The sequence below is a fragment of the Pseudopodoces humilis genome, chromosome 8, assembly GCF_049639895.1.
Source record: "Pseudopodoces humilis isolate 2021_Gansu_Grassland_sample_001 chromosome 8, ASM4963989v1, whole genome shotgun sequence".
Lineage (NCBI taxonomy): Eukaryota > Metazoa > Chordata > Aves > Passeriformes > Paridae > Pseudopodoces > Pseudopodoces humilis.
Genome location: NC_142207.1, coordinates 16051255 through 16078005, shown reverse-complemented (window position 1 = coordinate 16078005; position 26751 = coordinate 16051255). Strand labels below are relative to the sequence as shown.

The window sequence follows — 26751 nt, the reverse complement described above, 5'->3', positions numbered from 1 at the left end:
CGCCACGTACGTGTTTTTACTTTTGGTTTCTGTAACTTCCTGTAGCCACCCGCAAAATTTTGTCAGCAACAGTAACTTCAACTGCGCAGTGCCATCCCCTCCTCCCCCATCCGCGGCAAGGACGGCTCAGACAATTGCAATTTTAGCAGCTCCTGCCTCGGGGGTGGCACGTGGCCCCGCGGCCAGGGGGGATGGAGGATCGCAGCGTGATGTGTATTCTTTGTACCGTTTTAAATATTTTACCTCAGCGTGTTTGTTAATTTTAGGTTATTGTATTCACCGTTTGCCTTTTCTTCACTTCTGGCAGTTACGCGTTCGCCTTTTTCCCCAACTGAGCTTCTAAGTTTTCTTGTTCGTTTGTTTTAGTTTCAACTTTAATGACCACGAGACAACTCGATCTGCTTTTCCGGTTTTTCTTCGGGTTTTCCACTTTTTTTTTTTTTTTTTTTTTTTTTTAATTCCTCTATTTTTATCCCGTTTACTTTTCCCTCTTTTTTCTCTTCCTCCACGCCTTTTCCCTTCATCTTCCCTCTCACGTTTTCGCTCGCCACTTCACTTCCCCCGTCCGCAGCCCCGCTCCCGCCCGCGGCCCCGCCTCGCCCCAACCTCGGGGGCCGCTTTCCTCCTGGCAACAAGTGACGCGCGCGGGGCGCCCAATGGGGCGGAGCGGCGGGCGCGGCGCTGGGGCACGGCGAGCCCGGCAGCGCGCCCGCTCCGCGCAGCCTGCGCGCCGCGGGGGACGATGGTGGGCGCCGGGCGCTGCCTGCGCGCCTGCGGCCTCGCCTGGCTCCTGCTGTGCTGCGCGGCCCGCCGGGACCCCGCAGGTAAGCCGGCCGCCCGCCGGGGGCCGAGGGGCAGGCGGGGCGCGGGTGCGCTGGGTCCCGGAGCGCCCCGACGGGCGCCCGGGCGGGTCAGGGGGAGGTGTGACGGGCCTTCCGCCCCGGCGGCTCCTTCGGGCGCTGCGCTGGGTGGTAAAGTCCAACCGCGTGGAAACAACCTGGGAAACTTAGAAGGAGAAGCGAAGAAGGCAGGAAAAAGCCCCCGGACCTCCCTCCCGGAGCGTGCGCTTGGCTCGCTTGCCCCGCCGGCTGCCACGTTCGCAGGGGGTGCCCGCGGCGGCCGGGCCGGGCCGCGGCCTTTGGCCTGACAGCTCGGGGCACGAATCACCCGAGGCCGGGCAGCCCCCGGCAGCGCGCCCCGCCGCCGCTGCTGTCCCTGCGTATATCCTGTACTGCCTGTACTGCGCGGGGAGACGCAGAAGGAGGCTCGCCTAACCCGACAGGAAGCAGGTGGGAAAGTTTCACCTTGAGCTAGTTCTTGTAAGCCAAAGCCGCTAGCCTAGTCAGAGCTTCTGGGAAACGAGTTGAGCTCTTCGCTGAGTTGTACCTCGCATATTTTTTATAGCCTGTGATAGTAACAGGCTCAGGTTGGTAGCTGAAGATGTCACTAAAACTTCGTGGCCAGAGCACTGAACTGGAACTGTTGCTAATAAATTGCTGCACAGAGAGATTTGGTGAGATATCAGAAGTTTTGCCAAGGAAATTTTAAAAAGTTATTTTCCACTTGGTATCGGCATGACGGTTGTGGAGGCAGAAGTGAAAGAAACCGTGAGAAGAGGCTAAAAACTTGTTACAAGAAATAAAAAAATAGGAAAAAAGTAATGAGTAATAAAAAGCAAAAGCAATATAGCACTGAAAAAGCACAGGGTTAAAGTATACCACAAAAGCAGGTTTGGTTGTTGAAATGTCTTAGTTTACAGGATGAAAGGGACAATTGGTTGAAGGGTGATACTTAAAAAAATTCACCGAGTAGGTGGGTGACTTACAGATTCTTCTTTACAGTGTGATAGCTAAGTACTATTTAAATACTGTTTGGCACTTACACAGTGGAAAATTCACGGGTACACTGGGAAGTAGTGGTAAAATTCACTGCATAACATCATTGAATATTTTCCTTCTTGTTCAGCCAAACCTATTAGTAAGTCATAACAGAAAAACACAGTAGGAATGTGATCAACAGTGCATTACTATTAAATACAAAATACTACTCAGCAGATTCCTTATTTAAGCAGCAGAATAATAGCCTTGTGAGTCTGGGATAGTCAAGGTCCATTTCAGCCTGATTATCGAAAGTTCTGTGCTGTGGAGCCATCTTTATTGGGGCATGGAAATAGTTTTAGGGCATTTTTTCATGGTTCGCTTAAACCTACTGCTGCTTGTCAGAAGTGTTCTTATACTGACAGAGGTGTTAGATTAGTAGGGTGATACATGTACTTTTTAAATGGTATACTATGCTTTATCAACTTTAATTTTTCTCTTTAATCACAAACTATGCCAGAACTGAAAATGAAACTTATCACAACTGGAAATGAAAGTGGGGCCCCTATATAATTTTTCAAATTATACTCCTAATCTGTTGTGTGCTGTCTTTGGTAGGATACTCATTCTAAAACTCTCTCCTCAAAGGAGTGCCAGTTAACTTAGCAGTACTGCAGTTGCACCCACAGACTGGTTGAAATGTAAACCTCTCCTGCTGTGTATCATATATGATACAGAGTTTAAAAGAAAGTGCTTAGTTAATGAAGATTATTATTAATTATATTTTATGGTGTCTGTTGTGTGTGTTACTGTGTTTGCAGATAGGCATGAAGACAAGATTCTTTACCCAGTAAGTCTGCAAATTAATTAGGGGCTGATGCAATCAGTATATGTTAAATATGAGTAAGAATTCTTAGAATTCTTGCTAGAATTGGACTTGGAACTCTCACTTTTTCTGTCCTCATTTTATAAAGACTTGGGAAGATCTCTTTTTCCCCAGAAGTTAAGACTCGATAAAGAGCAGGAAAATGCACTGAATGTGGCTTCTACAAAAGAGGTGGTTTAACATATGAACAGCAGTTGTGTCACTTTTCTGAAAGCATTTCTCAGAATGGGATTACCCTTTTAGAAATGACCTTCCTGTGAAAATGATACTGAATCATAGCCATATGTTTGTTCTTATGCAGGCAATGATGTTTTTACCATTCGCCATGACAAACAGAACAAATGCATACAAGTTAAAAACTCACTGATAGTCATAGATGACTGCAGGGACACAAGTGAAGCTCTGTGGAAATGGGTATCCCAGAATCGCCTCTTTCACTTGGGGTCCAAGCAGTGCCTGGGACTGGATATATTCACCAAATCAGTGTCTCGCCTGAAAATGGTTGATTGTAACTCAGAATTGATGCTGTGGTGGCGATGTGCTGATGCTTCCATCATTGGTGCATCTCAGTATAAAGTGACTATCAAGAATAACTATGTGACTGCAAGCATAAATGCAACAGACCAGTGGAAAAGCAACAATTCCTCCAGTGACATATGTTGGTATCCCTACCATGGTAAGTAAGTTTGCACTTTGGAGATTTTTTTTTATTTGTTAAGGGCTTTTTGAGTATGTCTGTGTGAATAAGTTCTTAAAATTAGTTACATGAAAAGATTGATCAGTAAAGAAATAGAATCTTGGATTGTAGAGAGAAACTTTGAAGGTTCTTAATAAAAAATACCAGCACAACTGCAGAAGTTGTGTTATTGAGTGGCTTTCTTAGCAGGTTTAAATCCTCCCTGCCCCATATTTCAGTGCAAACCTATTTAATTATTAAATAACAACAACCTTCTATCAGAACTGACACTGTTCTCCTCACCATGATGGGAATTTTCCTGTTAGCAGGGTTTGAGGATGTTTTCTTTTCTGGTAGGCTATACAGTCAAATTCAGAGCATGCTGCCAGCTCACAGCCTGCTGGACTGTGAACTTTGGTATGGTAGTCTGTGCACTTGCCACAGGAGCCAGTCTTGTCTGAAATCTCATGCTTGCTGGAAGAAGTGATGAAAATGCATATTTACCTTTTCCCACTTCTGTATGTGTTGATTGTTAAGAGTCCTCCTTCTATAGGACTCTGCAAGGCACCTGGATTTTGATAGGACAATGAAAACAGCTTCTGCTGTTTCTCAGAAGAAAAAGTACAGAAAAATATTTCTCAATGTATTTTTTTTTCCAGTTCTGGCATTGCTGTATATTATCTGTAATAAGATATGGTATTATAAGACCACAAGTGTAATTTGCATGCATTTAGTTTAACTATGTCTGTACAAGCAGTAACGCTGATTTGCTGTACTTGCCATGTCAAAGCAAGGCAGATGTATTTACTTCTTTATTTTACTTCTTTTTTTTTTCTTTTTTCTGCAGAAGTTTATACCAAAGATGGCAACTCTTATGGTAAACCCTGTGAGTTCCCCTTTCTGTATAACAAGGTGTGGCATCATGACTGCATTCAGGATGAAATGCACACGGGTGGGAAATGGTGCGCCACTTCTGAAGATTATTCTCGCGATGGAAAATGGGGAGTCTGCTTACAGCCAGGCATGTTGGGTTTCTAAATAGACATCCTAAAAGCATTCTGTCACTTCTCTGATGTACAGCTCCACCTTCATGTGGCTGTTAAGCTGTGTAAAAGCTTTTTATTGCAGTGTTGGTTTACACTGCAAGTATTTGTGATTACCAATATAAAAATCAATAGATCTCAATTTTATACTCAAAACCTTTTCTTTTGAAACTTTCATAATGTTTCTGTATAGTTGTAGTTACAAGTATCTTCTTCTTCCTTTAAACAGAGGATGGTTGTCATGATAGCTGGGAACATGATCCAGGGTCTGAAAACTGCTACCAGTTTAATACACAGTCTGCTCTTTCTTGGAAGGAAGCTTATATTTCATGTCAAAGGCAAGGAGGAGATTTACTTAGCATCCAAAATGCATCTGAGTTAAGTTACATACAAGGTAGGTGTATTTATTCGCATATGAATATTGGGAAATCTTTATAAAGTGGAGGCAGCACTTTAGTTTCTGTCCTAAATCTCTGGGTCAAAAGCTGATTGTACTTTAAGTATTTTAGCTTTCATTTGTGTAGCAAAACTAAGGTGCTAGTCTCATTTTAGGGAGTTATTTAAATTTATCTGTATGATTTCTTTATAGCAGTTAGATGTTGGCCATATTGTTAATGAGGAATGTCCCCAAAATCTTAAATACAGACCAGGGTGGCAGTTGGTGTTTTAGCAGCATGTTACTTTCTTGTTATGAAATTGTCCTCCCTGATGTTCAGTCTTGACCTGGAGAAATTATCCAAATGCCTTTGGGACTGTAAAACCAAAGGAGAAACATCTGAAGACATTGGGAGGGAAGGTTTGCGTGGATTAATTCCCCCTCAGTTCAAGAAAGTTTGCATGTTTAATTATAGTAGCAATCTTTCTGTTCTGGAATGTATGCCATTTCAGAATGCATTTTTAATTTAAAGGAGATCAATAAAGGATGAACATTTTATACTTGTTATTTTCTTTTTTAAAAAATGTCTCTAGGCAAGGATGACATTGCAGAGATTTTCTGGATTGGCTTAAATCAACTGGATGTTTCTGGTGGTTGGCAGTGGTCAGATCACAAACCTTTGAATTTTCTCAACTGGCATCCAGGTACTGATATTTCTGGTGGTGTTGATAATATTCTCAACAGTAATTAGTCTTAGTTTTTTTATTATCTCATTCCATTTTCAGAAGCATCTTTACCTCCTAGCCAGTGAATCTTTCTGTTCTCATTTTATATTTACAGTTGATTAGATCTCTAAAAGGGTAAAACATAAATAGTATTTTTGAAGTCCATTTTAGCAAAGTATCCACAGCTTTCCTAGCTGCTAAATTCTCCTTCCGCTGACAGAATGACGCTGATTTCCCTCAAATATTCTGATTGTTTGTGTTCGCACAAGGACTGATATTACTTAGAAGTTTAACTTGTGTTTTTAAACTTAAAGGTTGCCTAAATTTGTTTCAAGGTGAAGATGAAAGAAGTATAAACCTTTGAAAAGCCTATCTTAATTACTCCTAAGATGATAGTAAGATTAGTGACACTATTTTGAATTTTCAGGATGAATTTGTAATGTTCTCACAAATATTTCGTGAATCTATGTGTATATGAGAATTCCAGAGCAATAGTCATCAGGAATACTGAAACGAATGTTGTTCTGTCATTCAAGCTGAATTTGAGTTTTTTTTAAGTGGACTTCTCCTTTTTCCTTTAGTTTCTAGCATAGTCCCGCAACTGGAATTCTGTGAAAAGCTGAGAAGTGGTTTCTGTTACTTTTTTGACAGCTTTGCTAAGAAATTTCTGTGGGATTTTCCAAATGTGCTCTGTCATTTGGAAACGTTAAGAACTTTGCTGCTTGTACTATTGACTGCACCTTCTTCTGGAGCTGTAACCACTCTGTAGGACTGTAATGCAGAGCTAGAGCCCAGACTATCCTGAGATATAGTGGCATAATTTAGTCTGCAGTCATGGCAGACGTATTCATGTCTACCCATCTTGTGAAATTACTTACTGGTGCCTTACAGGAATTTTGATATGTGCAAGTTGAGCCCATTACTTTTCCTTTCACTTTACCCCTCTGAAAAGGCCCTGTTCCTGTCCCACTGTTCTCTTTCATGGAGAACTGAGATTTAGCCTGAGCCTTTTTACTGTGAGCCTGAACGAACCCAGTACAGGGTATGAGGTGCTCTGTGTAGGGCACAATGTGGGTTTGCATTGAGGCTCAAAGAAAAACAAGAGTCAAAAAGTTCCATTAGAAAGGTGCTCCAAGGGAAGCTGAAGACTGCAAAAAAGAGCTATTCTCTGTGCTGTTTTAAATCTGGGGCCTTGTCTAAGGTTTCTTTTACGGTAAAGGTTATGGTTAGCGTTGAGAGAAAGTGCAGTACTGTCTTTGGAGTAAGGGTGGAATGGGACTGCCAAAGGAAACTGAGGGCTGCAAAAATGGCTCTCCCCTGAGATATTTCTAGTCTGGGAAAGTGCTCAGCCAAGGGTTTCTTGTATTGTAAATAGGACATTCCTCCTGGTTCTATGATTAAACATTGGAAAAGAAGTCAAGATTCCTTGATTCTGAAACTTTGTCTCTTAGAAAAAACATTCTGTGGGACCTGTGCTAGGACAGCTGCCCTCAGCTGATACAAATTATGTTCTTCAAATACAAAGTGCTGTACTACCCAAAGAGTGCTATTTTTGTATTGAAAACCAGTAGTAAAAGGAAGCTGTCACTGCATTACTGTTTGATAACTTGTGCTGTTATATTTTTATTTGTTCCTGTCTATAGATATGGAGAGTTTATCCCCACTGGATGGGACAAGTTGTGTGGTGATGAATGCTGCTTCAGGTCAGTGGCAGAGTTACCACTGTGGGACTCAGCTTCCATATGCTTGCAAGAAGTCACTCAATGAAGTTTCAAGCATTCCAGGTAGGACAGTTTGCATTTTTGAGTTCTGTATGTTAATACAAGTATAATGTTGACTTACAGAGTCTTTCTTTTCCCTCCCAAGCCTTTTCAGGCATCTCTGCCAAAACATTTTCACAACAGCTTTGGGTTTTTTAGCAGAGCAGAAGCAAACTCTGTTTCTTCAGTGTCAAGATGATGCATCACAAACAGTTTTCATTATTTGCAGCTTTCTCATTCACACATAAAGCATTTTGCAGTGGTCTTGCCCTTTTCATCACATTTTCCTCCATGGCTTGTGCCTTCTTTCATGTATTACTGGAAGTCTGGAACTGGCAGTTGCATCTCAAACCTTTCCACCTTTTCTTTAAGCCTGTTTCTCTTGCTCTTGGTGTGTATTGACATAAAATGAGGCTTACCTGGATCTTGGATCAAACTCTGTTGAATTAAAATGGAAGTAGTCAAATAACCTTACTGTCCTCTGAAACCAGGCCAAGCACTGCAAATCAGAATGCAGGGGTTGGTAGTTTGCTCAGTGTGTAATCTTTACTGGACCCATAACAGCTCTTATAAGTGAATAACTCCTTTATCCCAACCTACACACACAACAGAGGCCTTCAGTGTTTACAGTGTCCAACCGTGACTTATAACTGCTTCCATGCTCTTGGCCATTTATCTACACCTGAATGTCCAACCCTTCCCATGTCCATGACCTCTTCTTCTATGTGTGCTTTGACCTTACCCAGTTCCCAGAGCTCCAGTTTGTAGGGCTCTTCTGCAAAAACTTTTACTTAAAGGTAATTGTCCTTGAATGACAGGGAGAACTACAGAATAAGGGATGTGGAGCGTGTCTGGCTAAGGCATGTTCTCTCCAGCTCCCCCTGGGGAGGTGTGTGCATTTGAAGAAATGGTAATCAGTTTAAATTTAACTGAAGTGGGTTCAGATTTTGCAGTGATGCTCTGAATGCTAGTTATCAGTTAACAATTCTTGTCTGTTCTCTGGCTCCTCAGTGGGGTATGTAGAGTTATTACCAGTGTTTATATAGTGCTTTATTCATTAAAAAACAAAATTCCTGTGGTTGGAGTGTTTTATAGTGTGTTTTGAACCAGAAGGGCTATTAGTATATACCTTTTCAGCACCCATTAAAACTAGTTAGAATTCTTGAATATCTTGAGAGGAAAAAAATCTTTAAAATTAAGCATTTTTTGAGTTGTATGCTTCTTTCCTGCAATGAATCAACTAGATGTCTTCAGCTGCTTTTAAAATCTTGCTTACAATTTCTTTTGAGCCTTTCACTTACACTAGGACAAGCTTAATGTAATGCTGTCCTGCTTTTTACTTTCACTCACACTAACTTCTTTCTCCTTGTACCTGCTTCATGGTCCCAAAATATTATGAGTTCTCCTAATGCTGCATTGAAGTCTATTTGTTTGACTAAGCTGTGACCCTTTCTTACATGAGCCCAGAAGAGATGTGAACACATTGTGATTGCTGCCTTCTGGCTATTTTCACGGTGCTGCTGACTTTAAAGCCAACATGTTGCACTAGGCAATGTGAAACCAAAGCCTCTAATTCTATTTCTCTTAATTTTTAGAGTTTTGGAGACACTTGGATACTCGCTGTGATCCAGGCTGGCTCCCCCACGATGGCTTTTGCTACATGCCCGTAAACAAGCAGGCACCTTGGAGTACAGCAGATGAGTTGTGCAAAGCAAATAAGAGTAACCTCATCAGTGTTCACTCATTAGCAGATGTTGAACTGGTGGTTACAAAGCTTCATAATGGTGAGTTGGGGTAGTTGTAAAAGTCAAGCACCAAGTGCTGCGCACCATAAATTGCAAACTGCTTTCCATGTTCTAGCATAGGGTTGTTATAACCTCCAGCTTTTAAGTGTGGGTGTTAATGCTGAGCTTGTACTCAAGCTAGTGTTGAATGTTGCTGTGCAGATCCAGGCCTTCTGTGTTAGGACTTGTTCTGGTTCAGTCTGTTAACTTATTTATTTACTGGGCTAACCTACTTCTAGTTTTTTAATACTTTGTGTTTAATTTGCTAGTTCAAAGAGAATAATAGATAGTTGGGTCAATACTTTGACTGGTAGTGTTTGGTGCTATGTCTTTGCCTACATTCTAAATTTGGTTGAGGGTTTTTTTGCTTGTGTTTTTGATATTTCTGCTTGTTTGTGGTTGGGTTTTTTCCCTGTTTGTTCCTTCTCTGTGAAACTTACTCATTGTCATGAATATATGTTAAGAAACAAGATAACAAACATACATTATGGTTGTGTCAAATACCTTTTCTCACTGTAAGATAAATAAAACCACTATACTGCTGCACAGTATGATAAAAAAATTGAATTTAGCTGATAACACATTGCTTTCCTATTAGTTTGAATATTCTATTGAAACAACGGTCTTGTCCTAATTTTAAATTACAGATGCTGAAGAGGAAATGTGGATGGGTCTCAAGAATGACGATGTGCCAACCTTGTTCAAATGGTCAGATCGCTCGCCTGTGGTTTTCACCTACTGGGATCAGAATGAACCGAAAGTTCCCTTTAACAGCACTCCTAACTGCGTGTCATATTCAGGCAAGGTAGGAATACAGTGTTGAGTTTGCTTGTTGGTTTGTATTTTTTCATCACAGTATAGGCAACACTGAAAGTCAAGGAGGAGAATAAAGCAGATAGCTCTTCTTATTTCTGGAATAATCTTTAAAATATATTTTTCTACAAGCAAATTTTGGAAAATTATTTAGCTAGAACTTTACAGCTGTGTACTGCAACAAATGGAAGAAATGACTCTTAGCTCTGAAACTACCACGTTGTTGGCCAGACAGTTGGCCTTGTCACTCTGTATTTTGAGTTACTGTATTCTTGCATGTCTCTGGCAGAAAGGTAGGAAGGAAGGGAAATCTGGGTTCAGTCATTTTCCAGAGCAGTTTGGGTCAACCAGTCTGAGGATGGAATGTTCTAAAAAGAGTGTTGGTGAAGAAAGGAGGCCACTAAGAGTGGAAAGCAGGCTGTATCCCGTCCTGCAGATTCATGAGAAAAGTGGAGCACGCATTTGCCTGCTGTGTCATCAGCCTGGCACTGGAGCTTGTGTTCAGCTCCTCTGAGGTGTCTCTGAGCTACTTCTACGTTAAGCTGAGCACACCTCCTGCACCCATTCCCTTCCTGATCTAAGAGAGTTGGCACCACCGTGGCCTTTTCTTTCCTGTTTGGATGTGATCCAGAATCCTCCCATCTCCATGTGTGTCAGCTTTCTCTCTCCCTTCCAAACGTGTTCCTGTGCATATAATCCAGGGCGTCCCACCCAATAGCTATACCAGAGGCATTTTTGCTTTCACACCAATGGAAACAGCCCCTGTAAACGTAGAAATGGAAAGATGGTTAGAATTTCAAATACTTTTTTTTCCTTTCATTCTCACAGCTGGGACAATGGAGGGTCAAATCCTGTGAAGAAAAGTTGAAATACGTTTGCAAGAAAAAAGGAGAGATTTTGAATGAAACAAAATCAGATGAAAGTTGTTCATTGGAAGAGGTAATAGGAAGCCTCTGTTTCTTACATTGTCATTTTTCTCAGAAACCTGCTTGAAATCACTTATTTCTTCTACTTCCATTTCTTTCTTGTCTGTTCAGTAAAGTGTGTGAAACATGTTGTCTGAAAAAGGACATTTATACATCATAAACCAAATTTCACATTCTCCTAAGCAGGCTTGGGATGTATTATCAGTCTATTGATGAAAGTATTATGAGCTTGGACCCAGGAAAGGTTATGGTTTTTTAATTTATTTATTTAAGAGAAGTTAATTTTATTAGAAACGTTATTGATAGCACCATTTGTTTTGTTGTTTTTGCTCAAATTATGTTTTAAAATTTGGGATAAGTTCTTTGCAACATAAAGATATGCAGAGATTGTTAACTGGGATTAGGCTTGTTACACTTCATTTGCTCTCATTTTTGTTCTTGACTTGAATAAGGGTGGGGGCTTTTTGGTTTTTTGGTTGGTTTTTATTACAGTGTGACATCTTACAGCTAAAATAAAGTATTTGTCTTTTGAGCTAGCCTGTGATGGTATTGCTAGCTACTTCAGAGTTATTTGGTTCAGTTCTGTGTGGCATATTGCTTGTAACAGGAAAGATATTTACTCCTTATCTTTTTTTCTATGTGACCTTTTAACTCTGTCTTTTCAGAGACTTCCAGCATGTAGGGTTACAGCTTTCTGTGCTGTTCAGACACCAGTGGCATTGCTAGGCTAGAAAAGAGTTAACGCATTACTGTTTCTTGAAACTTCAGTGTAAATATGGGGAGAAATGTTGGAATGATAGAGAAATTCTGTAAGTTCACACATTTGCAGTATCAAGTATTTTTCTCAGAAGTAAAGGAACACTGGTGTATGCCTTCCTAGTATTCTTGTGTTTGAATCCTGGCCTTGGTGGAACAGCATGAAAACTCCTATTGTTTTGGATTGGACTGGGCTGTTGCCCTTGTGTTTCTCTCTGTAAATGCACATAGTGGTCAGAAGACTCTGCCCAGGCAAGCTAAAACAGTGGTGTATTTTATTCCTGTTGCTGCATTATTTTTTACAACTGTGATTGTGAGAGTTGATGATAGTGGACCTTGTGTGTGACACAGTGCATTTCTTTCTTGTATATGCTGTGCCAGCTGGTGGGCGCCAGGCACTGTTGGCAATGATTTATTTTCCCCTGTAGGTAATGCCTAAATTAGGTTGTTTTGTATAAATGTGTTTTTTGTTTCGCTAAGCAGGGATGGGAGAAACATGGAAACTACTGCTACAGGATTGATAAAATGGAAGTTTCATTTGGAGCCCAGTGCAATCTCACAGTGATGAACAGGTAAAGCACATTTGTAATTTATGAGCAGGTTTTAACATCACAATCCTGGAGCTAAAATCAGAGATTAAAACTGCTGTATCATAACTAAGGGTTTATAAGCAAAAAGTAGAGAGAGAATTGCTTTTGCCAAGAACTAGAAAGCCGTGTTTTCCACAGTGTGATAATGGTAAAACTACAATGTGAAACCTTCTTGGAAGTATGAGAATTCCCAGCCTGCTGACCCCAGGCTGAATATGGGACTGCCTGGATGACTGCTTGAACTGACTCATGTAATATTCCTGGTTTTTAAATTTTCTCATAGTTTGGTGTCTTTCAAATATTGACTTTGATTAATCTGTGGATTTTCAGATTTGAACAAGAATTTATTAACAGCCTAATTAGAAAACACACCAAAGTTGAAGAAAAGTACTTCTGGACCGGTTTGCAGGATATTAGCCAGTCAGGAATATATTCCTGGGGTACAGTGAATGGGGAAACACCTGAAGCTGTGACATACACTAACTGGAATTCCATGCAACCAGGTAAACTTGAAAACTAAAAAACTCATAAATATGCTGTGCTTTTACATTGAGCAAGCACTGGAGTACCATGTTACAGATCTCCAAGCATGCGATAAAGTAGTAATTCACAATTATGTCAGGGTTTTTTTGAAAACCAGCCAATGGTTTTAAATGTGGTTTTGGTGGCTTTAATTTCAGAGTTTTCAGGAGGATGTGTGGCCATGTCAAGTGGAAATTCTCTTGGAAAGTGGGAAACTAAGGACTGTAAAACCACTAAAGCATTTTCTGTCTGCAAAAAATATATTGGGAAGCCCAAGGAGCCAGAAGTGCTCCCAAAGCCAACAGATCCCTGTCCCCCTGGGTGGCACAATGGATCTGGCCTTGCCTGCTACAAGGTAAAATGTTATTCCTGTTTGATGTTAATTGCTCATTACTGTCTTGGAGGAAGCGAATGATCAGCCAGTTTGTGGGCACAGATGCTCTGGAGGGCATTTTAAAGGTGCTCTTCACCAGGAGAGGGAATTGGTGTTGATTCAGGTTGACTGCCTGCAGATACTGTCCTGCATCATCCTCTGCCATTTCTGGAAGGTGCATTGTGCCTGTTTCTGTGGGCACCTGAATGGGGCAGCAGCACTGGCCCTGTGCTGCTGTCTCAGGAGTCTGATGTTGTCAGGGTGCTGTGCCTGTGTCTTCCCTGCTGCCCTTGGGCATGCACAGACACCTGGATAGGGAAGGAAAGCTCTTTGCATCACCTTCCCTTGCCCTTTTCCTTTCAGTACCCTAAGAGTATAGATAGGAGGTAGGATTTCCTCTGGTTTGAATATGGATACATAAAAACATTCAGCCTCAGTTGTATTTTACTGTTTCAAAGTAAATAGTGGAAGCAAGCAGCTGTGCTGTGTAGCTGGAATGGCTTAAACAAATTTGTACTTAGAAATGCAGGTTTTTCCCCTCCTATTAAAATTTAAATCAAGTTAAAACTGAGCCTGTTAATTGGATTATTTATTCATTATTTTTGGACTCAGTGTCTGCAATGAACTCTTTCTTGTAAACAGCTCATGTAGCAAAGTGGGGAAACCCAGCTTGAATAACAAGGGTGTGGGCAAGCATCCTGAAGGGATAGGTCTGTGCTGCTGTGCAGCTTAGCTGTCCTGTAGCTGATGGACTTGACAGATGGCCCTGGCCTGGATTCTCCACAACTGCTGTTGACCAAATGCAGCATGTCTGTGCAGAGAGATCCAGCTGATGGGAATTGTCTTGGACTGAAACCAAGGGGATCAAGTGGACATGTTAGCTGAGGTGTATGAGCTAGACTTGCACCTCAGATGCATACAGGTAGCCAAGGGCGTGCCAAAGAACTTTCTTCACATGCAGCACTTAAATGACACAGTTGTCACAGTTTCTGTGAACATTAGGCATTGTAGTTCACCATAAATTTGAAAGAACAACATCCCTTAAAACTTGACTTGCAGTTATGGAATGAGCTGGCTGGTAGTTTCTAAAATCTTCCTGGTAAAGAAAAACAGAGAAAGTCTGTCATGTGGAATATGTGTGTTTGAAACAAATTTTGTCAGCTAAACTTCAGAGTCTGGCTGTTGTCAAACAAACTGGAAGAAAAATTGTTAAAAAGTCAAGTTCTTTCCCTATGTCAATACCAGTTATTAAATCTCAGGTGGCTATATTTTAGTAGAACAGGAAGGTTTTAAAAATACTGCCTCATGTATCATTTTCTGCTCTGACATTTGGTTGTTGTGAAGTTTTTTCACAGTGAAAGAGTGCTGCGAACCAGGACCTGGGAAGAGGCAGAAAGGTTCTGTGAAGCCCTTGGAGGCCATCTGCCTAGTTTTAGCCACTCAGAAGAAATCAAGGCACTTCATTCTATCCTGAGAAAAATGATCAGGTAACAAACTAGCCATGTTCTAAAATTCTGGTTCTGCAGTGTGTCACAAATGCTGCTGTTGATGCCAAATGGCAAATACGAGATAGTGTGTGATAAATGTGTTTCCCACGGAAAAGCTAGATGTGGCACTTGAACTGCCTTGCTGGAAAATGTCAATGGAGTACAGCTTAGGCAAATATTTCACATTGCTAGAGGCAGTACAGGAACAGAAATTTATGTAATGGAAGATGCTCAAAGCAAATCTAAGTATGTTGTTATAATACATTTTTCCTTCTCTGTGTTGAATTTTGGCACAGCTAGATGGTAAATGTACCTATTCTTTACTGGTACATTCTTTAGAGATGAGTGATTATTTCAGTTTTTCAGATACATCTCATTTTTATTCATGAAATGCTTCCTGACTAAACTGGGTGCTAACTTTTGAAAATGTGAATAATGTAGTGTCCAGCAATCTGGTTGGCACAGATCCTATTTGGCATAGCTGCATTAACACTGTATGGGCATTAGATGGGTATGCTGAGTGTTCTGGTATCAACAGATTAAATGCTAAATAATTTATGAGTTTAAAGCTTTATTTTTAATCAAATGAACTGTCACTGCAAAGCTTTATTAGGCATTGGTGTGATGTCAGATCCTTGTGTAATATGTTTTTTTGATTGACAGTCTGTTTTTTCAGAACTTTTGCCTGCTTAAACTCAAATGCTGCCAGTTATGTGATGTAAATTTTTTCATCAACAAACTAAATCAGGATTATTGCAGAAGCTGCCAGCATAAAACGCTGTGATTAAATTTTTAAACCTGATGACTGAAGAAGTTGAGAAACCAGTGAACTTTTTTTAGAAGTGCACAAGTCATGAAAATTACTCAGTGTTTATGCTAATAAGAGACAAAACCAAACTTGTATGCTCTATATATAGATAGTTAGCTTGTGTAAAAGCCACTTGTGATTCCTTTGCTAAACTGGCTGAATACACAATGAAAAATAGTGCACAAATTATTTCTAGCTGTAGACCTTATAAGATGGTTTTGTGATTTTCAATTTTATTTTAGTGCACTTAATCTACTATGAAATGTGAACAGACAAATAACATTTTATTTTCTTACAAGTAAGTACTTGGAATTGCTTTTCAACTTGCAGACTAAGGTATTAATTATATTTTCTGTTGGGAGTTTAAAGGTGGAGACTTCTTTCTTTCCAGGAAGTCAGTTGACACACAGTGCTCCTGCATTTCCCACAGTTCAGAAATTTTGAGCTTAGGCAGAAAGAGGATAATTCACAGTATTTCAATATTATTCCAGCAGAACTTAAAATGAGGGGCAATGTATTGAGCCTGGTAGAAATTGACTTGCAGTCGGTGTTGCAGCAACTGCTCATATCAGATACAACTGAAAATACAGTATTTTCATCTGGGCTTACCCTTTTTGCAGCACTTCAGAACATTCTGAACTGAAATACTACATAGTTGATATTGCCTGAGATATTTTAAATAATGTTTGTTTACATAACATGATGAATTGTTGAAGATAGTTGTGCTTTTAAATTACTCAGAGGTGTTGATTACATAAAATATTTTGGAGGTCAAATGTCAAGGGTAGTTAATCTAGAAGTCAAGCTCATTTGAAATGGGAAATAGGAAACCATGTGAACTATTTCACCAAGAGCAAGTACTTTAGCTAACTGGGAGAAATCATGCTAAGGTGATATTAGATGTGATTAGCTGCTGGAGTGTGCTGGCATGCAGTTTGTTCGTATTCTCTGTATTTACTCAGAGACTGCAGACTCAAATTACTGCATTCATTTCAGCTTGGGGAAGGAGCCACACCTCGACTCTCTTGGTTTCGGGTTTTTTCCCCTTGCACAGTTCTCTGGTGACTCACTGAGATTTGTTTGTTTTTAAATGTTAGCAAGAGTCATTCTGGTTCACCAGGAAAAGGGCAGCTTGCCTAGTCCATTTTGTTCTTTACTCAGATTCCACCTTAGTGTTAAATAGGAGCCAGAATTGCTCCAGCCAAGTCAGGCTATTGCCATTGGAAAGGAAAATAGAATTAGCCTGCCAGCCTTCCCCTGTCTGGAAGAACTAGGAGATAACCTCTTTTGGCTTTAAGGGATGTGATGCAGGCAGAACAGATCCGCTTCAGTTACTTCCATTCTTTCCGGACTGTGTTTGTGAGCGTTCTGCATCTTATAGCTGGCAGCAGTGCTGGGCTCAGGAGGGGAAAGAGCTTGGACTGGTTAGCGGTAACATTTCAGCGAGGACGCCTTACTGGAAAGAAATCCAGGTTGCTTTTTATATGAACAGCTCTGCTGCTGGAATTGTTTTGAATCTAGAAAGCCTCACAAACACTTGAGTTTGAAAGAAAAAATCACCTTAACAGAATGGCCAAAACAGCAATAAAGCTGACATGCAAGTTAGAGTAATTACATTAATACAGCTTCTCTTTTCTTCCACTCAAGTGCAGGTAATTGGCAGGATGTGATGTAGCTAGTGTATCCCTGTTACAGCAGGGAGAAGAGTGTGGCCAGATGGGCTTCATGCAGAGTTTTAAGTCAGCACTGCATAAGATTAAATAGTGCCTTAAATTGCACCATTAAGGAGTTGGCCCAGATGTGTACCTTACCTCTTCTCAAGAACTAGGTTGACCTACAAGCCTCAAAAACTTCCCTTAGGCTCTTAATCTTTTGTTGGAGCTGTCATAAAGGACAGAGAAAATAATTTTCTATTTTGGCAATTAGAATATGATTAGAAAAATTACAGGTTCATAGTCCCTTCACAATCTAAAGTGTATTTATTTGTTCCTGTAGTACATTGACTTTTATGAATATTTAGCTCTGTGTAAAATTAAAAACACCAGTATTCCACAGGGATTGCTAGAGATTTATGGTCTTTCAGTGTCAATCAGTGTGGAGTCCATTGTGAAGCAAAATTGCATGTATGCTTTAGTTTAAAACTCAGGATACTTTCGGTTTTTAGAGACAGTTCTAGGAGTGTGGCTCAAAGAATACTGTGTCACTGATAAATCCGTTTTGGTATCTGTCCATAGGATGAATTTTAAGTGCTTTGCAATGAGGAGACATACTTGAAGCATAAGCAAATTCCTTGCTGCAAGCTCAATTGCAATAGAGAGTCTCAATTCATCTTTGTCTTAAATAGTTGGTGGAATTCTTTCTTGTGATGAGATGACACAATAATTTCAAAGGGTTATCAGAAGGTTTTACTGAAGCTTAAAATTACTGTCAGGTGTAGTGTAGCAGTTACTAAATTACTCATGGTCATGTCTGAACAATTCCAAAAGAAGCAAGAGGTACATTAATGTGTAAGGGCCCAGTCAGTTGAACACATTGCTCTGTTTGCAGGCTAGTAATTGTAAATTGGGAGATAAGCTGGGGAAATTCTTGACCTGGCACCCTTCTTGTTTTTAATTTATTTATTTATTATATAATAGCCAAATACAAATTGAAAGAGTTTGAAAAATTGCTGTAGGACCTCAGGTAATTATTGCAAATCGTTTTGAAATTAATGTCTCGAATTTCCTTTTTAGTAGATATTCCTGTGTGGTGATCAGCTGCTGAAACTGCACTAAGTCTGTAGGTGGCAACTAGGAGGGGATGTCTGCTTCTTAATTGCAAGAACAGCCACAGAAAAATAAAGTCCTAAAGTCAAATAGCCTATAGGTTATATATAGCTGCTTGACAGCTGTGAATATTTGGCTTACAGCTTTCCCTCTGCAGTGATATGAGGCATTTAGGCTCTTTAAAGGCTCCTTAGTTGTATCATTGAAAGACTAAAGATTGGTGGTAGTGTGATCACTCTAATGTGATTTTATCATACTGATCAATGTCAGAAAACTATTACTGGAGTTGAGAACAAAGAACAAAACAATTAGATTTGTTGATGGCTGATACTTTTCTTCGTAAAGGAAACTTTAAGTACAAGGAAACAAGTAAAGTACTGTTGCCCTTCTTGGATTTCACATACCCTGGCTTAAGTTGTTTCTTGGTGCTGCACAGTCAGTATTTTCAGACTGTTCAGAGTCTTTGTAGTGATACATATGGAAAGCTAGTGGCAAAGCTTGATTCTGAGTCCATCCCTCCAGATAATAAAGTAATTTTCATAAATTTTCTGAGCTCTGGCTTCAAATCACTGAACTTGTCAGCACTATTTTCTGGGGAACCTTTTACAAACTCTGACCTCTGCTGGTAAGATGTCCAGTTTTGAGCTTAAATTTTTTTTTTGAGTTGTGGTTCCCTCAGACGTGATGTTCTTTTTGCTCAAATCACTCCTCTTCTTGCAGGTTTAGGCTCCTAAAATATTATAGATAATAATTGTATCTTTTCCCTGTCTTTCTTTGGGAAGACTAGACAAGAAAATCCTTAGTCCTTGTTAATAGCCTAAACTCTTAATTTCCTCAAATGGCCTGTGTTCCTTCTCTGTACTTGGTGCATCCTGATGGGATAGTGCTCCTGATACTGTTCTACAGGAGCCCTGTAATGTGGCACCAGTGCTCTGCTGTTGCTGTCAGACCACCTTGATGGGAGTGCCTTTTCCACAGATCTTGCAGTGGTTTCACGTAGTCTGTGATTTCATAGAAAACTCATGATCTTTCTCCCCTCTGCTGCTTCCAGCTGATACTGTCATTCAGAGAAGTGTCTTTTGACTTTCTTGGACTGGGTAGTGGATTGGAGTGAGTTATCAGAAAGTTCAGTACCCTGCACAAAATTGAATCTTTGAGAATTTGCAGTAGAAAACTAACCTTGCAGTTGGTCTAGGACCTTTAACTTTGTTAGAGCATCTTTAGATTCATAGGCAAAAAGTATGGTAAAGGTTCTTACTGCAGATTGGAGTATTTACATTGTAAACCTGTTTCTTTCAGGTAATTTTGTATCTTAGAACATAACAGAAATTTTAGATTTAAGTGTCTATTGCTTTTGAAAAATGAGGAAGTAAAATCTAGGAAAAAGCCCAGTTCTGACTGGGCTAAAATTTCTGCTGCCGCTTGTTCATGCAACCATTGAAGTCAGTTGTGTTAGGTGCTAATTTATGTCTATGCCTCATTTATGAGGGTGCATAATTGAAATAGGTGCCCATGTTTAGTGTGATATACCACTTACAAAGTTAAGGGAAATATGCCAGTTCTTTGAACATAAGCTTTTCTGTGGTTTGAGAAAGAGTGGATTTGAGCTGCTGGTATTTGAGAGATAGCCCAAGTTAGACAATAGAAAGAGAACCAAACCATGGAAACACTCAGTATGTGATTCTGGAAGAAAAGTGTAGAAAAGAGATCATTGTATCAAGTGACAGCTGATGAAGTGGTGATGCAGCCCACAAAGGAATTACCTGATTTTGTTTGTTTTCTTCTGTACAGAAGAGGTCCTAGCCCTTGTATCTATTTTCTTTTTCAACTGATACAACTTGCAGCAGTAAAACCTTGGTTTTTCTGCTTGGTCCTAAATCATACCATGCCATAGGTCAGTCTTCCTATTAAATGAGCTGTACCATATGCTTGGCATAAGATTATATCTTGTTTATTTACAGCAATGACAGATGGGTCTGGATTGGAATGAATAAGAGAAGTCCTGATTCTTTGGGAACCTGGCAATGGAGTGATAACAAACCTGTAAGTTAACTGACCAGGAAATGTCATATACTGACTTGTTTCAGCTAGGACTGAATTGAAAGTAAATTGATAAATATTTTAATTAAAATATGTCAGGTCTTTCAACAGATTAGTAATTCAGAAGAAGACTATGCACTTAAGAGCTGCCATCCAAGCAGATTTCTAATTAAAAGTATATCTTTAACAACGTTAACCTGATTTCCATCTCCATTATATTAAAATTATTTCACAGAAATATAGTAGTAAACATCCAAGAGCTGGTGGAGAGAACAAGGTGTTCATGCTACAACAGAAGGGAGGGTTTATCAGCTCATTTCCTTGTTATGACAGACTTTTCCAAAAATAACTTCCTCATTCTAATTGTTTTATTTTTCTGAAATTGTGAGTTCTTCCATCTCCCCCCAAAAAAACAGACATGGAGACACAAAACAGAAGGACTAACTGCCATTCAACACTTATTTTAATAGTAATAAACATATTGGGACCCCAGGTTTGAATGGTTATCTCTTAAGATTGCCACAACAAAGCGTCAAATGCTGATTCTTTTGCCCTGTCCATCATCCTGTAGGTAACCAGTGTTGTTATGCCACTCGACTATCTGGAAGATGAGTATGATACAAGAGACTGTGCTGCATTAAAGGTTAGTTTCAAGGTCCTTAATAATGTGTGTTTTCACTTGGAAGTGCTTGGAAAAATACTTTTTCCGGTTGTATACTGAATTTAGGTTTAGATGTTTTCTTTGTGTAGTGAAAAAGCTGTAGTGTTTCCTTTATCAATATGCACCTATTACAAATTTTCCTTTAAACAAGTATTTTTTTATGAACCAAGTACTGTGCTAATGATAACCTTTCATAGGACTTCTTTTGAACATTTTTAATTACAAAACATTTTAGTAACAATTCTATTCTGTATTGCATAATGCCATACTATGGATCTTTTGTATATTACATATAGTTCCTAAGGATGTGTCATGGAGTCTAAAACAAAGAAGCACAGAGAGCCCTACCAGTAACTTTTTAAAATCTATGTTAGCTTTTCTTAACTACTGATTAAGGAAAGAGTTTAAAACCCGAAGAAGAGGAATACAGTAGCCAGGACAGAGCATGTGTTTGTGTTTATTGTGTGTATTTCCTTGTTTACTTGTGAAATAGACGGTATGTGTTCTGCTGGTTTCTTATTTCAAATGTCAGACCTCAGCCTGATTCCTGATTAAGCTCTTCAATACTTAATTTAGTCTTGATGGCATGAGTTTTAAAATAGCCTTTAATTTTTCTGAAGTATCATCTGACTTTTTGCAGTACCTACCATCCCTTTTAACCTAAATAGAACCACCTCTGCTTTTAGGATTTACTGGGGGAAAGGATACTTGCATTCCTTTCCTTCTGTTCACAGCCATTTCCCTCATTCGCTTCTCTGGTGCTCATGACCCCAGACTGAGAAGCTGGTCAGCAATGAGCTCCTGAAATTTTATACAAAGGAGAGCACTTTGAAGGGAATACTGTGAATGTAATAACTTTCCTCTCCTCCCTGCTATAGACATATTATGTCAATAAATGATAAAAAATTCTCCTTACTGGAGAGACCAGCAAGAGCGAAGTCAGTTCTTCAAGCTTGATTGTAAGAAATAATCTTAAATAAGAATGATTGTTTCTGTGCCAGTTTAGATGGTTTCTTCTTTTCAGCAGAAATGAGAATCATTTCAGGGGAACAAATTGCAATAGCATTGATGAGAAACTGGGCACTACAAAAACCCTAAGAAACATTATTTCTAGAAAAGACTTTTAAGATGTTTGTATGTAGACTGACCTTAAGCCCTTTACATAATTGCTTCATAGCATTAGCTAACATGGAGAGTTGTAGTTGATGTTATAGCTGTATCTGGTCTTTTATTTTCAAAATAAATTATGTGACTAATGACACAGTAAAATACACTGACTTTGCCAAAGGACCTTATTAATACAGTTCAATTTTGCATTTCAAAGGCTTGTGCTGTCCTAACTCAGTTCTCTGTTTCTACTTATATGCAGACCTCACAGTTTTCACGGAGATCATTTTGGAGATTTTACTTTCATGAAGGCAGAGATCTGGAATTTTACTTCAGGCCTTTTGATTGTGAAGCTAAGCTTGAATGGGTCTGCCAGATAACAAAAGGTAAACTGCAGTTACATCCATTTATTCATATAAAGAGTTTAATGCAATGAGTTGTAATTATTGCCCTATAATAGAAACTTTGCAAACAATATTTTACTGTTTCCTCTCTGAACTGCTAAGAGGACAGTACTTGAAATGTCTCACTAATGCCACATACAAACAGATGTACACTTAGATCAGAAATTGACCCTGAGGAGGATGCAGTATCACTGCTCTAGTATTCTTTCTAGTCCCATGAAGTAAGAAGTGGTTTCTTGTGCAGTGATATAAGCCACTGAATTGCAGCATTTGTGAACTTGACTTACTCTTTCTCAGTGGTATTTTTAACTAAATCACCACAAATATTTTGGGTGTACAGTTTGCTCCTTAGGTGAACTAGCCTTCTTCTGGTAAAATTGGTGTACTAGCTTCTCATTGTAGTGAAACAGAGGAATGGGAATACAAAATAATAGCATGGCATATCTGCACAGATCCAGGTTTTTTCATGCAGTATGAAATGTAATCCGGTAGACTTTTACATTTGGATTGTTGATTAAAAAGTGTCTTGGGATGAAACTTTCTTGTTGGGGTGGGGCTCTCGTAGAAATACTACTTTGATGCTTGAGAGATGGAAGAACCACAGATGTATAAGATGGAGGTATGCAGTACTACCATTGATTTTGTATCAGCTCTGTATGATTTCATTTTCCTTTGTTATCATCATGAATACTGAGGAGTATGAGTACTAACCATCACTTCTGTTATTTGTGGCCACGCTATTAGTAGGTGAATTCAGTGACTTTTCCTTTTTTCCTCTGGACAGGTAGCACTCCAAAGACACCAGAGTGGTATATACCAGGTAATTGGATTTCTTTTGTATTTTTCCACTATGTGTGTAGGGTTGTTTATACTCAATATCTTTTATTAGTTTTGTTACACTGCTACTGCAATACCTGTTTCATACCAGAAAAGGTTAGAACTGATAGAATTTGATAGAATTTGATTTTGAGTGAGTTCAAAACGAAGAGCGTTGACTCTTCCCAGTGTCAAATTGAGATTTCTTAATACACTCAGAAAAAGAAAATATTTGTATTTCTGAATTCGTTTCTTTCTCATGTATTTCTTCTGTGTAGATGAAATTGGAATTCATGGAGCCCCGCTTGTTGTTGATGGAGCAGAGCTGTGGTTTGTACCAGATAAAAACCTGAGCTACCAGGAAGCTATTTTCTACTGTCAAAAAAATGATAGTGATTTAGCCTCTGTAGAGTCTTACCCAAAACTCAGGACAATACTATCTCAAATAGAAAAGGTAAGGGGTGTAATCTGTTTTCACAGTTACTTTCCATTGCAGGAAAATTTACTTGCCAAGTTTTCCAATATAAGAAAATGTTAATCTTAATTTATTTATTTTTCCTGTTGGCCCCAATGGTTTTCAATTGTACTTAAAAGAAAAAGATGGGATAAAAGTGATTTATTTTATTGGCAGTCTGGTAAAAGAATTTTTAAATTTTAATGTAGGTTTAACATTAAAAAAACACAGAACTCTCTGAATGTTGAAAAAGTGTCATAGCAGGACCACCATGCAAGCATCCTATTGTCTGCAAATATTTCATTAACAATTGTGCTGGTTCTTAATTTTGTGCATGGGACAATGTATAGTTTTTCACCTGTTGAGAGGATTTAATTAGAAATGCATGATGGTTTGATAGGCTTTATTGACAGGGGTTTGTGTTGTTCATGGAATGAAAGTACATTCTTGTAAGGTGTCTGAGAAAAACATGTCAAGTTTCAGTACCTCTGTGACTAATTTTGTTACATCACTCTGTCTTTGGTGGAGTCAGGAGCTCTTTCTATGTGGGTTGTAAAATACTGGGTTTTGTTCTTTACTTCCACAGTTATCAAACAGCGAACAGAAGTGGTGGCTGAAGTTCATTGATTATGGCTACAGCTATCATTCACCGTATGTAGAATAATTATGAGATGCTTTTTTGGAAGCTTTATTTTGTACTTTTTAGGAATTGTTAACTAGAGTAGTTAATTCATAGTATTTTTATTGTAACTGAGTTAGTAATCCATTTCTTGTGTTATCAGAGCCTCTAATTTTGGGTTGTTGGGCTTAAGCATCTTAGTCTTGCTGTGGGAATCCTTGAAATGTGTGATCCTCATAGCTAATGTATGCCCTTGATCTTTGAAATGCTTTTATTGGGGTTTTGAGCCAACTTCTATGTTCTGTTAATATTTGGAGAACTGACAAAAAAGAGCACCCATTCTGACTCTGAGGATTGAGGAATACCCAAGAACAGGGAATGGGAAATTTGTTTAAGACATCACTGTTCTAATTAGGTAATGCCAAAGTCTTGGAGAGCTTTTAGTATAGTCTTGTAGAGTTGGGATGACTCACAGCAAATCTTGCATCATTCCCTTCTTGGCTGCAGAGAAGATTCACTGTCTTCTTACAAGGAAAGTCCTCACTTTCCAAAATACTGTAGCAATGTACTATTGTAAAAAGAAAACTAAGGCTATTTCCTATTCCCTTCACTTGTCCTGACAATGTGCTGTGATTGCAGCATGGTGATAAATAACCTCATTCTGCACATCTCAACACAGTTAATTTGGGCACAGCACGTAACTGCTGAACCTACCACATATTTATTTCTAGCCTAGTTGGTGTAGGGCATCTAGAAACAGTTAATAGCCCAAATTTTTGTTTTCACTGACACTGTTGCCATCAGAATTTCTCCATGAAGGTCACATTGGCTTGGAGATTAACTCTGAAATATTTATGTCCAGTTTACAGTTATTTCCACGCTTCCATGATAGATTACTGAGAGATTGCTGGTATATTTCCAGAAAGAACTGGTATAGAGGTAAGACTGTTTTTACTTTTTCACCCCCTCTGCTATTGTTGTGTTTATTTGAAAAGAAAAAAAAAAAAGTAGTAATTACTGTTCAACCCAAACTCTTCTATTAAATGCAAATTGATACCAAATTAGGAGTGAATGGCTTCTTCATGATAATCTGATTGACTGTTGAATCATTTTTTCTACCTCATGGTAGAAGCTGTGGTAATATTTCTTAATGACCAGAGGCAAACCTAAATTCAAATGACAAATTTTTATGATAGATTGTCACTCTTTTTGCAACAGAAATTATTAGGTGAAATCTGGTTTTGGTGGCTACCTTTTTGTATTTATGATACATATTCTGAGCTCTGGAGTTTGTCTGAGAGCTGTTAGTTAGAGAGGTTGACTCTATACTTGCAACCATGTACACATCTGGAGACACAAATTCCATTAACTATTGGAATCATACTGTAAGAGATAGACAAAGTAATGAAAAAGCCACCTGATGGTACTTGAAGCTTATTACTTCCTTTTTTCAACAGTTTTATGTTGAGGAAAATGTATAACCTCCAGTGAACAAGAAATCCTCCTGTCTTCTACCATTTCCATTTTAAGCATATTTTCCCCATTATTCAGTTGTTTGCTGATGAACTGTTTCCATCTCTGTTACCCAAAAATTGTTCTAGACTAGGAAGTCCATCCATTTATGACTGCAGGAGTCATGTAATACAGCACAGGTCAGATGCTCTACTTGTAGATGTTAAAGGTTTCCTTTTGGCTTTTTTTGATGTTTAGACACACCCTCTTTGCCAGAATACAAGGTTAGTCCTCATATAAAAATATTTATTCAATAATACTCTGTTTTCAAGTTCTCTCTGCCTATATGAAGTGTTAATACTGGAAGCAAGAGCGAGACTCTGGATCTTTAGGAATATTGTACTACTGTCTGGTGTAAATTATTTAGGCTTGACTGTTGCTCTACTGCTATTTTTAATACTTTCTATTGCATAATAGTAGTTCAATGTGGTTGCACCAAAGAAGGTTTCCCTTCGGGTTGGTCTTTGTTATGTCATAAGGTATGAATAGCAAATGGAGTGTGATAGGCATTACCATAACTGTTTTTTAAAACTTTATTTCTGCAGACTACCCAGTTAACTGTAATGTGAAACTGCCCTTCATCTGTGAAAAAAATAATGCCTCCTTACTAGAGAAACATGATCCCAGTTACCACCCAGTCAGAGGAGGCTGCCCTAAAGGCTGGCATCAGTTCCGGAATAAGGTACAACAATAACACAGATTCATCATCCTTGCCTATTTTTCATAGTCCATCAAGCTGGAATCCCTTTCTAAAAGAAAGAAGGAGGTAGCCCCTCTGGTGAGGAATAGACTAGAAATGGGCTTTTGAAAGCTAAGTGTAGTGATTAAAATAATCTCTTCCCCTTTTGTCCCTTATTCAGCACTGATGGTTTCTTAAATTCAAAGCATTCATTCTCAGGTTGTTTTGCTTTCCCATCACCACACCACACCACACACACCATCACCACAGTCCAGGAACACTGGTTGTATTGTCTAATCTTGGGCTTCTACTTTGAATGAAGAGAAGGATTAGGAAGATTAGGAGAGGATGA

General features: G+C 39.1%; 1 protein-coding gene across 2 annotated transcripts in view; it reads left to right on the top strand.

Moving 5' to 3' along the window:
* Window positions 1-727: 727 nt before the first annotated feature.
* The window catches only part of LY75 (lymphocyte antigen 75), a 44353-nt gene continuing 18329 nt past the window's right edge, over window positions 728-26751 (top strand). For both annotated transcript variants that reach the window (XM_014249528.2, XM_088058930.1), the window contains exons 1-21: window positions 728-824; window positions 3005-3379; window positions 4227-4400; window positions 4652-4816; window positions 5392-5502; window positions 7167-7307; window positions 8879-9067; window positions 9715-9872; window positions 10709-10819; window positions 12046-12134; window positions 12483-12655; window positions 12833-13029; window positions 14392-14534; window positions 20069-20150; window positions 20719-20790; window positions 22178-22301; window positions 23104-23139; window positions 23414-23589; window positions 24176-24240; window positions 25071-25147; window positions 26266-26402. In XM_014249528.2, coding sequence (XP_014105003.2) covers window positions 743-824; window positions 3005-3379; window positions 4227-4400; window positions 4652-4816; window positions 5392-5502; window positions 7167-7307; window positions 8879-9067; window positions 9715-9872; window positions 10709-10819; window positions 12046-12134; window positions 12483-12655; window positions 12833-13029; window positions 14392-14534; window positions 20069-20150; window positions 20719-20790; window positions 22178-22301; window positions 23104-23139; window positions 23414-23589; window positions 24176-24240; window positions 25071-25147; window positions 26266-26402 — 2877 coding nt within the window. In that variant the 5' untranslated portion in view covers window positions 728-742. The remainder of the gene's footprint in view (window positions 825-3004; window positions 3380-4226; window positions 4401-4651; window positions 4817-5391; window positions 5503-7166; window positions 7308-8878; window positions 9068-9714; window positions 9873-10708; window positions 10820-12045; window positions 12135-12482; window positions 12656-12832; window positions 13030-14391; window positions 14535-20068; window positions 20151-20718; window positions 20791-22177; window positions 22302-23103; window positions 23140-23413; window positions 23590-24175; window positions 24241-25070; window positions 25148-26265; window positions 26403-26751) is intronic.